This window comes from Pezoporus wallicus, unplaced genomic scaffold (assembly GCF_028554395.1).
Source record: "Pezoporus wallicus isolate ANWC-B61680 ecotype Strahan unplaced genomic scaffold, APGP_CSIRO_Pwel_v1 contig_8234, whole genome shotgun sequence".
Taxonomy (NCBI): Eukaryota; Metazoa; Chordata; class Aves; order Psittaciformes; family Psittacidae; genus Pezoporus; species Pezoporus wallicus.
Window position 1 is genome coordinate 882,971 of NW_026637703.1, and position 17,561 is coordinate 900,531.

The 17,561-nt window shown below is 45.0% G+C and overlaps 1 protein-coding gene across 13 annotated transcripts in view; it reads left to right on the top strand.

The window, feature by feature from the left end:
- Positions 1–17,561, top strand: part of CACNA1B (calcium voltage-gated channel subunit alpha1 B) — a 297,887-nt gene that overhangs the window by 240,070 nt on the left and 40,256 nt on the right. For all 13 annotated transcript variants that reach the window (XM_057407342.1, XM_057407353.1, XM_057407354.1 and 10 more), the window contains 8 exons: positions 680–881; positions 2,328–2,492; positions 3,352–3,462; positions 3,642–3,725; positions 12,763–12,879; positions 14,514–14,579; positions 15,241–15,332; positions 16,764–16,914. In XM_057407342.1, the coding sequence (XP_057263325.1) occupies positions 680–881; positions 2,328–2,492; positions 3,352–3,462; positions 3,642–3,725; positions 12,763–12,879; positions 14,514–14,579; positions 15,241–15,332; positions 16,764–16,914 (988 nt within the window). The remainder of the gene's footprint in view (positions 1–679; positions 882–2,327; positions 2,493–3,351; positions 3,463–3,641; positions 3,726–12,762; positions 12,880–14,513; positions 14,580–15,240; positions 15,333–16,763; positions 16,915–17,561) is intronic.

Consider the following 17,561-nt stretch of genomic DNA (forward strand, 5'->3'; position numbering starts at 1 on the left):
GTACTTAGTAGCTTGCTTGCTCCAGTGTTTTGGACTTGCACGCTTTCCTCAAGTGTACCAACTGATAATGGAAATGTAAGAAAAAGAGGGGGAAAAAGTATTGTGACCTATGCTGAAAGTATGCTGGGTATGACAGTCCCAACGTTACATTTACTGTTCAGCATATGACTTTATTTTGGCACACTTTTCTGCTGTGATACATAGAGTACAGATCATGGTCAGGTTTTCCATGGCAGGACTTTCCTGTCCTTCATGTTCAACTGTTTCATAAGATAAAGAATAAAGCACACAGCACCAGTCTTCCTTTTCCAGTCCCTCAGTGTGTTCCCTACTTGGAGATCATCACTGCATTTCTTTTCCCACCCTTACTTTTCATCCCTGTTGATCTGAAAAGAGAAGCCAGATCTAACTGTATCCTCTCCCCTTGGCCACGGGGATAAGTGGATCTGTACATAGCAAATCTCCATCATTCTGATAGAATGGTGAAAACAGAAAGGGTTTCCCTAAAAATATCCTCAAGGACAACTTCTTCCCAGCTATAACAATGGGAATGAGTTTGACCTGAGAATATGGAGAATACCCTTTGCACAACTGAAGGCCAGTGAGTGGCTATCAGGGTGTCATTGGTGCTTCACACTGATTCCATTGACTTTTCTTCTCTCTGTGCGCTTGATTGCAGTGTGCTGAAGCACTCGGTGGATGCCACCTACGAGGAACAGGGCCCCAGCCCTGGCTACCGAATGGAAATGTCTATCTTTTACGTGGTGTATTTTGTTGTCTTCCCTTTTTTCTTTGTGAACATCTTTGTGGCGTTAATCATCATCACCTTCCAAGAGCAAGGAGATAAAGTGATGTCAGAGTGCAGCCTTGAGAAAAACGAGGTACCCGTGTCTTCTGAATCTGGGGGCTCACAGCACCTCGATCCTAGTGCAAACCCACTCCTCATCCCTCCCATGCCTTAAGGGGCTTTAGAGCAGTCATTATCTGAAGGTGTGTGGTATACAGACCAAATACAGACTGTTTCAGCTTCTGCACAAAACCAAGGAGAGTCCCCAGTGCCTCACATCAGCAAGCACTGTCACACGTCCCTGTGAACCACACCTCTGCTTCACAGTGAAGGTAGACTTGCACGTTAGCCCAAGTATGTAGGTGTGAAAGGAAATAAATCTTTGGCCTTTTAGAAGCCAGTCATCAGAAATCAAACCGAACTATGGTTGCTACAACTCCTAAAGGAAAGCTCCTCTCACCAGGCTCTTTAGTGCCTGGCTGACATGATGGCCTAAGAGCAGCCAAAAGCAGGTGCCTTGAGAAGACTGTAAGACCAGGGCAAGCACATACAAGGCTCAGGAGCATCCCGAGTTGGACATGGATTTCTTCAGTCTATCTTTCTTTTATGAATGTATCCAGTTTCCTCCTGAGCCCATGCAGATGTTTAGCATCTGCAACATCCTTTGTCTGGGGTCCCGCAGCTTCAATGACCTGTTGTACAAAAACCCATCTCTTTTCATTCATTTTGAAACTCGTACCTGACTGTTGATGAAAAGAGATGACTTATTAATCAGTTGTTATTTAGTGCATTGTTTGTCTATACGTCCAAAATAAAGCAAAACATTTAGAGGATTTTTTAGCCATGTTATTCTTAAACTGAGTAGAAAGTATTTTTGCAGTAACTTATGAATTATTACCTAATCCAAGCTGAGAAAATACTCCAGAATTAAAAGTTCTTGTGGGCAGAAATCAGTTTTTAACTAGTGTTATGCTTATAATCGTGTGAACAGAAATAGGCAACTAAGGGGGATCTTTGAGAGTTCACAGTGATATTTGTTGGATAATTTGCTGGTAGAGTTCAGTTCACATTCAATGAAACATTATTAACTGCAGAGGTTTTGCTGTGTGTGAGAACATACCTGAGTTTCCCAATAGTTTTAAGCACAAATAACATCTTTACCAACCCTCTGCTTTCTACAATTACACATCAGGAGGAACTGGAAGTGTTTTCTGAAGTGAGCCTGTGCATCTAAAACTCCTTCCTCAAAGTAGGACCTACCAGGAGCTGGGTTGTGATGGAAAACTGCCTCCTAGGATTGCAGAGGACCATAGGGGTGTTTGGGGGTTTAATATTTTAGCAAATGGCCAAAAGTTATCACTATCTGAGCATCTTGGGCTGCATTTTACAGTAGTCATCAGTACTCACATCATGCGTGAGAAATGCTTAGAAATACCATCCTCCACTAAATGCTCTGCTCAATCTCCCAATCTGGTTATCTCGACAGATGGAGGCTGCCAGCCCTTTTCTGTATTCTTTTCATCCCCTTTTTGTTTTGTAGAGGGCCTGCATAGACTTCGCCATAAGTGCCAAGCCACTGACCCGCTACATGCCTCAGAACAAGCAATCTTTTCAATACAAGATGTGGAAATTTGTGGTGTCCCCTCCCTTTGAGTATTTTATCATGGTCATGATTGCACTCAATACCATTGTCCTCATGATGAAGGTTAGTGGGCTTTTACTGTATCTTTGGAATTCTGGGTGAGTGAATGTGGTGTTTGCTGGAGAGGCTTTGTACTCTTGATCTAAGAGGGGGTGATCAGCAGGAACAACTACCCCTTCTCATTTGCTTGGTGCCGTTTTCAGATGCCTTGTGGTCATGTGCCTCGGTCCCCAAAGGGAGGTGGTTTAGTTGTGATGAGATATTAAGAATGGGATTCTGCCACTCACCACTGTTTTGGCTCATAGCCCCTTCAGTATGTGGCCAGTGGGATGGGAACTGGGATCTGCTGGTCCTGAGCTCCCAGCTCAACCTGGGCTTCCTGCTGCAGAGCAGGGCCACTTGAGGATGCTCAAAATCCAGCCATGCCAGGGAAATGACTGCCATTTGCAGCAGTGTGAGGCTTCTCGGATATGATCCACGGTGCTTGCGAGGGAGAGATGCAGGTGGCTGGATATTGTGGATGATCACCCCTCCTACCTCTTGTCTAGCTTAGAGTATCTTCACAGTCAAGGGGTCACCATATTCTCGGAGTCTTCTGGAACACAACAGAGCTCTGCACTTGTCCTCTGGTTTTGAAAATGCCCTTTATCACCCTGCTCCCTGTTGTGCTCTACAGGGAGATGTATGCCAGCAACAGTCCTCCAGTCCTGGGGCTCTCTCCAGCTGCCCCATTAGGATAGCATGGAGGCAACAGTACGCTTCTGGAGTGGCATGAGTAACTGTGTTGTATCCCCAAGTCTTGCTTAAAGTGAGCACAAGATCTGGCACTAAAATGAGCAGGAGTCTTGCAGTCAGACAGGTCATCAGGGAAGCTTTTATTCTGTGATCCTCCAGTAACAGCCTTTCTTCCATCCTGGTTTAGTTCTATGATGCTCCAGAAGCATACGAAGAAATGTTGAAATGCCTGAATATTGTGTTTACATCCATGTTTTCAATGGAATGTGTGCTGAAGATCATTGCCTTTGGTGTGCTGGTATGTGCCTTCCTCGTTTACTTTCAACTGATTCCTCTCTACGTGAAATGCTTGTATTTCATGATGTGTATTTGTGTATTTAACACCCCCCCCCCCCCCCCCCCCCCCGGCGCCCTGTGTTGCAAAGAGAAAAATAACCCCTGGATCCCCTCTATCCCCTTTGTGTTTTCATTTGACAGAATTATTTCCGGGATGCCTGGAATGTCTTTGATTTTGTAACAGTGCTGGGAAGTATTACTGATATTTTAGTAACAGAGATTGCGGTAAGTACACTTTGCTCAATTTGCTTCATTTTCAAACCAAGCTGTACCCTGTCAAGACATTGCACCTTCTCCCTACCAGCCTTATTCCCTAGAGCTGCCTCTGGGACTCAAGATGTCCTTGGCTGGCCTGGCAGCCGGGTTCCATTAGCTCTACTCTTTCCATGGAGATGAGCACAGCCCCAAAGACTCTCATGCAAAAAGCTCTGATGAGCACGACAGTGCTAGTGACCCTGCCAGAAAGCAACCTTTCTTTCTTGTTTAGCAAATGACTCTAACCCCGAGCCTTTTTTGCCTATTAATGGAAAAATCCTGTTGAATTTAATAGAGGGAAGAGATCAAAAGGATTCTGTTGAAGACTGCTGGTTTATAGCGTGAGGTGCTTTGTGGGGCACACAGACACGTCTGTCCCCTTGGGGCTCCTACCCAATCTTGGTCACAAGGCCGAATGAAGGCGATAAGAGGAGCGAGAAGGGGAGGGGTGACAGGAACATAGAAACAGGCAGAAACTCATCAGCCTGGATTGTGCGTTTGGTGCATTTCTGTTCTGTGCACAAAAGCTTTGTGAGGCGATGATTCAAACAACTTCACCAGAGGGTTTGTTGGCCAGCCCTGCTGTCGCCCTGCTAATGTGACCTGTAGATGACAGGAGCTGTACAAACTAGACGTTAAATTCAAGAGGATTTTTCCATGCTGGCAGCAAATGTCTCACTCAAGCCTTGACAACCTGGTACTACCCATTCTATGAATTGCTCCTCTCCTCTCCCAGTGCATGTTTTAGCTGAGGATGCTGTATCTCTATGTGATGAATTTGAACTTTACCCTAATGTTTTTTTTTCTCAGTCCCTGGGATTTGCTTATTGATCTGTTTTGTGTGTGCTGAGAACTATGCTCCCAGACTTCTTTACAGGACATTCAGCTGGTGGTGAAGACCACGTTACTGATTCTAACAAAATGCACTATAATCTAACTTCTTTGGTAAAAAAAAAGCACGAAAAACCCCAGTTTTGCTCCCCACACGAAAGGTTCTCATTTAATGGTTGGTGAATCCTATTGTGTAGGTTTTGGATTACCTTTTGCTCTCAATGCACAGCTTACAGCCAGGGTAAAGTGACTCAGATCAAACACAAGGTTTAACTACCACTTCTTTGAGTGCTTAGAATCCTTGCATTGATGCTTTTTCCCACTCCCTTTCATGGGACACACTTGCTTGCCAGTCTCAGGTCCCCAAACTTTTGCCTTGGTTTGAAACTCAGTGAAAACCTTTGCAAGTCATCTACAAACAGAGACTGATGCTTCTCTTCCACCCCTCCTTTGACTGGGAAGAAGCATCACAACCAACTCACACGTGGTAAGGGAGCCTGTGGTCTCTCAGAGATTGGTATCTTCTCTAGGAAGATGTCTCCTTCATAACACCAAGCCCACATGCTTCTTGTTAAAATCCTGCTTTGTACAGCTACTCAGCAGGCACAGAGCAGGATCAGTGTTGCCTGTTCTCTGCTTGGCAGTAATGTCTCTGGTTTCCAACATCAAAGGCAGCAGCAATTTGGGGATGCCTTTGAAGAGTAGTATGAATTACCTCTAAAACCAGTCAGTAAACTCCAGCAGTGTTAAGCTCCCAACCACCTATTCTCCTTTCCATTATCCTCCCAGGTAGTAATGGAGAGGCTTTTGGGTTTGGAATACTAGATCCGTTAAGTCAAACCTTTGAGAGAACTTTCTAATGTGGTTTAACAGCTTTCCCTGGCAGTCCGTACAATACAAAGCTGCTCACAAACATGTCTTAAACATAAAATCCATATGTCCCCCAGTACCACTCCAGCCCCTGACCTCTTGGTCCTCTGTCTCAGGCCATTGACGTCTCTAAATCTTCCCCTTCTTAAGCATTTTCATGTAGCTATCACATATCCTTTCCACATGTTTTCCCTTGGAGCACATAGGATGGAAAGCCAGCAGAAGGGTCCAGCACTCTGCTCTGGTTCTGTTTTATTGGCTCCACAATAGGTTGTAGCACATGTTATTCTGACCCACAGTGCATCAGGGGAAACCCAAGAGGTCCCAAAGTTGCCTGGGAAAATCCAGGACTGTTTTATCATCTTGGAAGTGGCACAATACATGGATATTCTGGAGGAGTTACACTTTAATCCATCTTTGTAATGTATAACTTGCTGTTTTGCTAAACTAGAGATGCACCTAAGTCACTTACATACTTCTGGTATTTAGAACCAATTAAAAAATGCAGGAAGGGGCTGGATAATCTGATGCAATGACAGTGAATAAACTGTTTGCAAACAGCAGGGACCAAGGCAGGACCAAACCCGTGAGTGCCTCAGTCACAAAGCACAGATCACTTGTGTGGCCTCAAGTCTTCAATCCCATAGCCTGTGCTCAAACTCTCTTTGCCCATTAGATTTCCAGGTAGGGTAGAGGAGTACCCAGGATGAGGATTGACTCTGCACAAAACACAGTAGCTAATGTTGAACCCCACTTCATCAACTTCCTGTCTCAGTCCATGATCAGGGGTGCAGCAGCTGTATGAGCTCTACAGAGCTGAGAATAAACAAAGTGGAGAACAGGTCTTTGCTTGCAACAGATCAGAGCTCTGTCCACAGCAGAGGATGCCCTCTTCTCCCTTTGCCTCCCTCAGCTCCAACCTCTCTTTGGCTGGCAAGCAACCATGGGGATAGCTGGGTGGCAGCTTCCTTGCCTGAGCATTCAGACCCATTGTTCCCCCTCCACTCAGGCTGAGAAGTGGGGGTCACCCACTCAGGTGACCCCCACAATGTAAACTCGATGCTTCTGTGCCTGTAACAACCACCCATGAATCATACAATCCCAGCCTGGTTTGGGTTGGAAAGGACCTTAAAATCATCTAATTCCAACCCCCTGCCATGGACACAGACACCTTCCACTAGAGCAGGTTGCTCCAAGCCCCGTCCAGTCTGGCCTTGAACACTGCCAGGGATGGGGCATTCACAACTGTGGTTCCCTACAGAGAGGAGATGTTATCTGGGTGTAACTTTGAGATCAGGCTCACACGTAGTTACAGGAGTACCACTTTTCTCCATGACTCTATTTTCCAGCTATAAGGTAAATGAACCTGCTCACCTGGGCAGTCTCACCTCTGCTTCCACCAGCTGTGCTACATCGGTACTTTAACCCACTGAAAAGTAAAGATAAAAGGAAAAGACATGTTGATTAACTCTTTATTTTGATTTTCTAGTCATGTCATATGTAATTTACTTTGTGAATGCCGTGGAATATGTATATATATTTTTTTATTTCCTTAGGCAAAACCATGTATGTCAGTTTTTTACCCTCTCAGTAACTGAGGTATAACAGGAGGCACCAAGGAGGAGGTGTCCGAATGGGCATATAGCAAACTGACATCTATTTCTATGCCTGGAAATACAAAAACCATCCTGACGAGTGTTTGTGAATTGCCTCCCAATTTGCATTACAAAATGAAATGCAAATATCTACTGCACTATCTGTGTTACCCTTTAGGATCCAGAACCTGTTTTGGTTTGAAGCATTTTTTGATTTATATAACTATCACAAAATAACACCCCCCTAAAAGTCCAACAGTTTCTTTTCCAGTGAAATTTTCAGAGTTTCCTTTTTTGCTTGTCCTGATTACTCATTTTCTCTTTTTGTTTCCTGTTTTGTTCTTTATTTTCCTTATCTACCTGCTGAATCACGCCATCCAATCAACATACAATGCGAAAACCATGTCTCCGTCTGTATGTTGTGCACCTGCTGCTCAAAAAAACCCAATAAATTTGTAAATAACCTTGCAAAATCCCCATCCATGACAACATCACATATAGGACACGGTTGGTTTCATTGAATTTAAACAATTCTTTAAATTCTCTGCTTTTATTTTCTCTCGTTTTTCTTTAATTTGACTCGTTTTTGATGAGATTTCCGATTGCACTGGTGAAAAAAAAGCCTCACTGCAGCGTGCCTCAAAACTGGCTTCTTTCCTGCATCTTCTTCCCCTTGGCTAATTGGTGACGTGAGGCAAACGCAGTTACCAATAGCCTGTTCTCTGCTCTTTGTTACACCTGGCAATGATAAAGGGGAGACTGACACTTGCTTTATTTTGGTGGAAAATTGGATGAGAATAGGAGGGAAGGATGCTGCTGGATGACCTGGAGTAGAGAAGATTGTCTGGCTGGAAAACCCTACCTCTTGTGAGTGGTGGAACCAAATTCAGCTCTCGGAAACTGGTTTTCTTTCATGGTGAGAAGCACTGAGCTTTCTGCAAAGGGAAGCAGCACCTTTCAGAGGGCTGCCTTACAGGTACTTTAAGCCCATGGTTTACACTGTAAGGTAAGGCACAAAAATGATTGAAGTGATTACAGACTTGCTTCTCTCAAACCAAAAGAGAGCTCATAGGAAAGAGGGACTGAAAACTCTTTGTGATACCAGCATATAGAAGCATTTTGCCACCACAGTGGACACAGAGTCCCTGGATGCAAAAACAAAGATCTGAAGTAAAATGCAGAAGCCCTGCTACGAAAAACCACTGGCTGAAAACCACTGGCAACCAGATCCCACTGGGAATTTAGTGCCTGGTTCTAAAGATCCCTTTGGCAATACTGGCCTTTGTCTTTGAAAATCATAAATTAAGCAAAATAGAATGAATAAAGAAAAATACAATCTAAAAAAATTACAGATAATTGTCTTGGCTATGGTTAATAACACAAATGAGACCATAAGCTTATCAAAACTACTTGCTTGGCCACCTGGCAACAGCTCTTGGATCTGTGTTAACCTCTGGTCTTCCTGTTGCACAGTTGCTGTTAAGAAGTAAAGCAGAGTGAATCTTTATGGCAGACTGCAAATATGCTCTATGTGTGCTTCCTGGAGGGTCGCAGAAGGGAATTGTCTGCTAGGAAGTAGCATAGAAAAGGATGACAAAGGCCTAGCACAATCTGAGAATTGGAACCATTACAGATGTGTGGGAGCTTAGAGGATGTCTTTGGAGACTTCATCTGCACCCCTGGTCCAGGCAGCACAGAGGAGTGCTCTGGCATCAGCTGCACACGGAAAAAATACTGGAAAAAGTCAGCTTATTTCAGTTTGGCCAAGTTTTGGCCTTGTTGCTGTTAAAGATTTAAATGCTCATCCCAAGGTTTCTTAGGACTGCAGTCTCTCTGGTCATGCGTGCAGGTCCAGGCTCCCTCTATCACTCAGGATCCAAGATGGATCTTTGGAGCACCAAGTTGTCCTCTGGAGCTGCCTTCTTCCTTCTGCTGCTGATGATGGGAGCATACAGTGACTGCAGCAGAAGCGCCAAAGCTTAAAGGTAGGAGGGAATGAGGAGAGAGCTGGGCATCATACACAAAATCACTTCTGGCTCAGGATGAAAGGACACTATACGATATGCTTATAACTGCAATGTCCCCAAGACACAGACCCGTGTAACAAACATCTTCAGCCTTTTAAAATCAGCAAGGCTTTTCCCAAGCTTCAGAGGAAGCCAAGACCCTGTGCAAGATTCAGGATCTCCTCTTCAGTACTGACAAGAGACATTTAAATGGGAACACAACCATTTCCTCTAGAGTACTTCCTTAGCACAGTAAGTTAATTCTTGTTGATGCTGGATGAAGACAACTGCCAAAGCTTCCTGAGTGATCCCATTCTTGGCTTGGTTGGATTCCTCTTCCCACAGCTCTTTGCGACTTTGGGTGAGCCTTTGATTTTGAGGACACAAAACTGCAGTTTCAAGCCCAAGGGGTGGCTGTGTTCTGCAACAGGGCTGGAGAAAAAAGCAGGGATGAGCAGCTCAAATTTTCCCAAATTCATTGCAGCGTAATGGAACCTCCTTCTACATCCTGCAGAGCTTGTCCAGCCATGGCACAAACCCCTCATATTCCTGCTGCAGGTTTCAAGATCCAAAATGTTACTGAGCTGGTGCTTTGCCACTGGTGTACATCCCTTGTTCCTCATCCCTGCGGATGGTGGGCACAGCTCTAGCATTTGAGAGGAAACCACTCTTCTGCTGAAGAACAGATCTGGGCAATGGTTGTATATCCTAATCTTCATGTCTTCTCAGTATGGAAAACACCCTAAGACAGGGCAAAGGGGCTGTCTGCCCATTGTGGGACAACAGTCAAGGCCAGTTCTTTATCTGTTAACATCCTGCTTTGCAGTTTGCTCCAGGAATGATATCTCTCAACAGAGCTTTGGTCATACTCTGGTCATGGGAAGCTGTGGCTGTGCCCATCACCCCAGAGCCTGGTGGGTGACTGTGGGCCTTTGGTACCAGAGCTCCCTCTTTAAGGAAAATAGTGACAGGCCAGGAGGAGATTTGCCAGTCCTCAGGTGGATCATAAAACCATAAAGCTATAGTGCTTCTCATGAACACCAGCCAGCCTTTAGCATCTGTGCAACATCAAAGCAAACTAAAACCTGGAAAGCAACAGCTTGGTAACACAGAGGATGGTCATCTGTGTGTAATGTGGTGGCTAAGTGGGAGAAGAATTGATGCAAATTGCTGTTATGTACAAGAAATATTGCAATGTGGAGTTTCCCCTTTAACTGCATGCGGTTCTAATACCTGCCTGGACAGCTGAGGTGTCGAAGGATGGGTTTTCTACCTGGTGTGTTGAGGGTTACACATGTGGAGCCCTTCCATCCATCATGAGCGTGTGTAACTTTGCCTCCCTACAAACAGTGCAGAGAACAGTCCTTCGATCAGTCTGCAGATGTTGGTGACAGGATTTTCCTGGGTTGTGAGTGATGCCCAGCAGAGCTGAGGCTCTGGTTGCACGTGAAGATATGGCACTGCATGAGTCAGGGAGGGTTTGGGGAAAGAAAGAAAAGGTTATGGGCTGTTTGACCCTCCAAATCCCAGGGAGTGGGTACTTACAGATGTAAGCGCAGAGTTTCAAGCCCCCTGTTCCATACTGTATATATGGACACCATTCTGTATAGCACCTCAAGTAACACAGGGATAGCCTGAGCTAAGTATGACCTTGCAGTCGGCCTAGACCAAAGCTGATGTTTAGCATCATGTCAGCTGTGATGATGGGATTATAGCAAAGCCTGAACAAAACAATATTCTTCCTGTTAAGCTGCAGTAAAACAAGGGAAAAGAGAGGTAAGGCAGGCTCATACACAGAGAGACAGATCCTGCACTTGCTGAGTGTGCACATGCTCCCTGGAGGCACTTTAGGTCTGGCTTGAGCGTTGCTCTGAAGGTAATTTGTCAGACTTGCAGTTATGATACCCAAGTGCCATGAACATTATACATAAGGTCTGATCCAGTGGGGAGACCTTCCATCATTAAATGGGCTCTGGGTTAAATCTTTGCCCTGCACTGGTTGACTCTGCTCTGCAGAGGTCTATCAGCCAGTGCCACAGGGGAAACAGGCTTCTAAGGACCAAATTAGTGATGGCACCCGTTTATCCAGCCGTGGTCCAGCTCTGCCCCTGGGTCTTACATGTCCCTTACCTGTTAAGGCGGCATTTTGTGAAGGGATGTGAAAAATGAACCAGAAGCTGATGCTAAGAGACAAGTGTTGAAGTTCTAGTGCCTATTTTGCTGACCTTGAACAACCCAGGGGAATCCTCGCTTGTCTTTTGCCTGCCAGAGCTGAATTCTGTTGCTGACTTGAATGAGCTCAGTGTTGTCTGCTCTTTCATTGAACATACCTGTGCTTTTCTCTTTTCTCTTTATTTGAGGATTGAGTCTGATATACGGTCTGTGCCTAACTCTGAGCTGCTTGTGTTTTTAAAATGAGAGAAACGGAGTGCATGCCTGAGACTGATTTCTTGAACTCTGGGATTGGTGGAATGCGATGCTAATGCCCCCCAAAACTGAGCTGGCATTTGAATAAATGAATAGATCCAACAAGCCCCCCCCAAATTCAGCATGAGCTCTGTAGCCAAATGAGCAAGAAATGTGGGTCATTTCAGTATGACTGGGTATCTCCTGGTAAAGCAATAATACAAGGGAAAGACTATTTTTGCTCATCTTTACCAACAGGAGCTCCTTATGATTATATTTTCCACTCCACTGCTCGATAGTTTAAAGTGGGATGCTTTCTCTTTAGCTTACTCAGTCAAATAAGTGGCTGTGAACAGAGATTCATAAATAAGCAAATTGGAATTAGTACAGAAAGGGGGGATTTTTTTTTAATCTCCTTAAAATAGGAGGGCAAGAGGGATCTGGCTTTTGCATGTTTTGTTTTGGAAAGAACCCTCTCTAGATTAGCTCATTGGGGCAAGAAACCTCTTTTCCCTGAAGGAAAGATAAAAATGGGGTGTGGGGTAGGGAGAAGCATACAAACCCAAAGCAAATGGGAATCTGTACCCAGCAGTTCTTTGATCCACCTGCAAAGGCACATTTAATATTAATCTAAAAACTCAGCAGGTTCCTAAGGCCCCGTCCTGCTGTTGAACCCTCGATCTGCCCAATTGATTTGCTGCCATTGATCCATCTTCCAAACAGTCTTGCTGGTGCCATTTCTCCTTGCTGAGCCTGTCCAGTCACATGTCGTATAAACCTTTAAAACCTCCAGGTTAGAAAACATCCTCATTTCTTCAAGGATGTTCTAATCTTCACTGGACGATGCCTTTCTTTGTTAAGGTAGAGGTTATATGCGCAGTCCCTTGCAACTGTCTTGGCTTACGTTCAGTTCATTGTAGAAAGAGAACTGACCAAGACTTCAAAACAGCCTCATTCTTTATGAAATGATAATACGGCACCGTTGCCTCTCCCTGAGTCTTTATGGGGAGAAAATCTGCCTTGCTCAAAGAAAATAAGCCCTCCATGGACAGCGTGAAAAGGCCTTTTCCTTTTCCATCATTGACCCAGTAGCAGAGGGGAGGGCTCTTGTGGAGAGGGATTTTCTCATACTTGCTGCATGTGGAGTGATCTGCACTGACGAATGTTTCTTTTGGAAGGTTTTCTGGTGGCCGATTTGCTGCTTAGATCGTGAAGCTGGTAATTTTAATTTCTTTTTTGCGGGCTGTGGTTTCCAATCGCGTTAATTTCTGAAGGACACAAACCCTTTACTTTCCGCAGGACAACTTCATCAACCTCAGCTTCCTGCGGCTCTTCAGGGCAGCCAGACTTATCAAGCTCCTCCGGCAGGGTTACACTATCCGCATCTTGCTCTGGACATTTGTGCAGTCGTTTAAGGTGGGTGTTATGCAGGTGGGAGGCAGGGAAGAGACAGGGGGAGATGGTGATGGCATGTCTGTAGCATCCTTCACTGGGTATCAAAGAGCTTCTCTTTGCCAAGGGACCTGCCTATCTGCACTTCTACAAAGCAATTAGAGGAATATTGCTAACCGATTTGTACTGACATCAGTACAAATCAGCTACAAATTGTAATCAGTACAAATTGAACATCCCCTGAATACCACAGGGAATGAGCAGTTTGGAAGCTGAGTCTGAAAGGTGGATGGCTCCTGATGCAGACTTCCAAGTGTGCAAGCTTTGGCTGCCCTTGAAACTCTACAAAATCCCCATGGCAAAGTCTTGAGACTTGAGTATTTGCATAAGGAAATGATTGATAAGTGCCTTCATGCCTGCTGTTTGCTGCAGCAAGTGCAAGGTTAAATTACTTTTACCAGGTTTCAGTCTTGGTAGAATCTCATAGAGGCAAACCCTAAGGCAGTGCATTTTGATGCTATAAACTGTGAAGCTGCATAGCACGGAGCTGTGTTTGTATGACTTGGAGGATTAAAAACTGAGGTTTTGTTCTGAAGTTGAGCCTGTTGCTTTGCCAGGTTTCCTTTACCCCTGCCCTATCCTCCTCAGAGTCTTGTGGCCGGCATTAACTTGTGGCACAGAGGTGTCTGCAGCTGGATATGGCTCTTCTGAGCAAAGAGACCCTCATATGACTGCCTTACAGCAGCTTAGCTCTCAACCTCTGCCTAGATTTGTGTTAGCTGTTCTCCAGATCTAAATAAGAGCCCACATGCCCAGAAGCTGGGTATTGAACAGCTCTCAGATCATTTGCAGCCCATTTCTACAGCTTGTGTTTTATCTCTGGCTATGGGGCATATGCAGTGCAGAGAGGACATCACTTAATCTGAAATGAAAACACTTCACTGCATTAATTACCCATTCATTTAGCCTGAGTGGGAAGGAGCTGTTACTCTCAGCTTGGTTACTGTCATCATTACATTGTAGCCTTCACTGATTTCTTGCGGAAACTCAGTCTTTTTGTTCTCCTGGGGTTGCAATCTGTGCCTGTTTCAGAGCAGGAACTTGTCTACTAAATTTACAGCAAGGCCATTAAAAATTAATGTTAATACAATTATACATAGAAAGTGTCAGTGCTTGCCAGTAGCTCCAGCACTTGCTGCGGAACTTCTTACTGTGCTTTCCCTGCTTACTGCTGATCTGCTTGCAGGGATGTATGGAGAGCCATTGGAAAGCCCAGGCTGTTTTGTGATCGATGAATACCTGCCTCCTGGGGTTTGCCTTTTGAAGGCTGCTAGAATTCATAGAATCACAGAATCCAGCCTGGTTTGTGCTGGAAGGGACCTTAAAGCTCCTCCAGCTCCAACCCCTGCCACGGGCAGGGACACCTTCCCCTAGAGCAGCTTGCTCCAAGCCCCTGTGTCCAACCTGGCCTTGAACACTGCCAGGGATGGGGCAGCCACAGCTTCTCTGGGCACCCTGTGCCAGCGCCTCAGCACCCTCATAGTTCTCTTCCCAGTTCCTTCATCTGAAGGAAGAATGCCAGAAATCACAAGGAATTAAATGCTATCAGCTGATGTTTACTTCTGCTGTCATTAATGTTGCCTTCTCCTTTTCCACAGGCCTTGCCTTATGTGTGTCTCCTCATTGCAATGCTCTTCTTCATCTATGCCATCATTGGCATGCAGGTAAAAAGTTGAGCTTTTGTACTGACCATAATCAGCCTGGTTTTGTCCTGCTGGTTCAGGGTGCAAATGGGTTGTTGCCTCCACAGGAAGATCAACAACTGACTTAGGAAGAGGGAAAAGCTCCTCTTGTCTGGTGTCAGGTACATCAGAAATGGGGAAAAAAAAAGCCACATTTTCTATGCTTATTGCAAAGTTTTGTGTTGAACATGGCCCTGGGGGTACAAAGGGAGATGGCGAGCAGGCAAACCAGCCACAGGAGCCGCAGCACAGTATCTGCAAGGCATTGGTGGGCAGCCATGTCTCCCTTGGGCAGAACATGCCCCTTCTGAGAACAGGCACATCAAGAGGCTGAGAGCAGGGAGCAGCTCAGGCTCTGCACTTTCCTGACAGAAATGAGAAAGTTCTCTTGACCTGGAATGGAGCTGGTGTTGGAAAGGGTCTGTGTGAAGATGAAGCACATTAACCTTGGTTTTGTCCCTGTTTAGTCTCTACAACACATTTTTACCCCCTCTTCGGCACAGAAACAATTTTAACTTTTAGATCCTTTAAAATGGACAAATTATTTTCCTGCCTTTTCTTCCTGCTCTATTAGATCCACCTTCATTGACAATATCCCTATGAGGACGTGTTTGGCCTGAATCACTTCTGTTTTCTGTGGCAGGTATTTGGGAACATTGCTCTAGATGATGAAACCTCCATTAATAGGCACAATAACTTCCGCACCTTCCTCCAAGCCCTGATGCTTCTGTTCAGGTAAGTAGAGGTTAAAATACCATATGACTTGCACGTGAACAATAAGTAAGTCTTTGGTTTTGCATACATCAGTTTAGCTGCTGAGACTTAAGCACCCTCTAGTACAGGTACTTGGAGTAAAGCATGCTTTCCTCCTTCATCCTCCTTAGCATTTGATACGGAGAAAACTCCAGGAACAAACTTGCCAACAAAGTTTTCAAGCTGACAAGCAGGAATTCCTTATTGCGGCGCCGGGAGACACGGGGGATAGCTCCTCCTAACGCGTGTCTCCCCATTGCCACACGAGCCGTCCTTTTAATAGCCACTGGGCATGCATACATATTCATGAGGCTACGTATGGATTACATCATTTTCCAGAATGTTCCCCGCATGCGTACAGAATTGTGGTGGTCTCTGAGGGTCTTTACTTCTTCCAACGATCTTCATCACTTCTGGCAGCCTTTGAAGCACACGCAGCAGATGATCATACCAGTTTAATTGGTTCGTTAGCACCAGAGACATAATAATCCTCCTATCCTCCTACTTATCAGTTAGTTTAGCTGTAGCCCATCCTGGACACCTGCGGTTCCCAGATACTCCTTATCCCTGTGTCCTGTTCTTCTAGACTGTTTTTCTTAAACTATGTCACGTCTATAACGATTCATCTTGTGAGAATTCTCAGTATGTTCTCTAGCTGTACTCTATTTTTTCTCTATGTATCATGCACCTCAGTAATTTTCCATTGCTACTGTTACAAAGCCATCAAACTTAACATTACTTAAATCTAATTCTAAAGGTTTCTATATTCCATTTTGTGATTTTGTGCCCCCTTGTTTCACATTAAAGGTTGGCCTGGAACCTCTGAATAGGGCAGATCTGTTTCAGCACACCAATATCTCCATAAAGTGACACTCAGCACCTTGTCAACCCATGTCAAGTCAGGCAGAGGCTTAATATAAGCCCCAAGTCACTATGACCAACCAAATTATCCTGGTATTTCTGTCTCTGCCTCATATGGGAAATAAGAAATTCAAGGGGAGAAGCGGGTTTCATTTCCCATCATCTCCATTGGGTTTACAGCCAGCACGAGGACAGAAAAGTTAGCTGCTTCAAAAGGGAGCAATCTAAGCTCTGTTTACTTTCGCTGCACTGGACATGTTTAAATCAATCTGATTTTATTCTCCATAAAACCAGTAAAGCTCAGTCTACCTTAGCCTGGAGAGTTTCTTCTACTCCCTGGTAATAGAGGGAAATGTTCTTTCTCCTTTCATTTCCACACCAGCAGGCTGGTAGTTCAAATTCCTGATGTAGATGCAGTATCTCCACCTGTACACAACCTTCCACTTTATTAATGTACTTACTTAGCACAGTAATACCACAAGGCAGATGTGTTTCAGGTGTGTAACCACGATGGGGCTGGATAAGCTCACCCTCTGCCATTCCCAACTGCAGGAGTGCCACGGGGGAAGCCTGGCATGAGATCATGCTGTCGTGCCTGAGCAACAGAGCCTGCGACCCTCTCTCCGGCCTCACCAAAAACGAATGTGGCAGCGACTTTGCCTATTTCTACTTCGTGTCGTTCATCTTCCTCTGCTCCTTCCTGGTAAGTTGGATCCCATCTCTCCCATAGTAGGAGTGCTGGTGTGGACACCCCCCTCCCAGCCCTTCCCTCCTCATTCCCTTGCTTCCTACTTCTACCCAGTAATGATTTATACAACATTACAAGAGAGCTTCACTAAAACCCATTTATCATCCCGGTGATAAAATCCCTTTAATCCCCAAAGAGATCATTTAGTTATTAAAGGGGTTTATCTTCCTTCTCACAGGGGAGTCTAATATCTGTCATTAAGCATTAATCTGGTTTGTCTTGATTTCCTTTGAGGAAGCAAACTGGGCAGAGTACGGTGAGAATGGCCAAGATAACCTTGGATCATCAGTGATTGAAGGAGGCAGCTGGGAGCATCACACTTGATGCATTGTGTTCGGTTTGTCACATACATGCAATGATCATTTTCTTCTGCAGTGGTGCCAGAAAAGCTTTAGACATGAAATCAGACAGAGCTGCTGTACTTGATTTGTGCTTATGGTCACCAATACCAGGCTGGGTCTCAGCTCTGACAGGTTCCAGTGTCTTTTCAGTCACTTACAGGCATAAAAAGCTCTCTGCTCTGGGGCCTTGCTTCACTTTCTGCACCACTGGGACAGAAGGATGGAAAACCAGGGACAGGGACCCAATTAAACTTTAAGGAG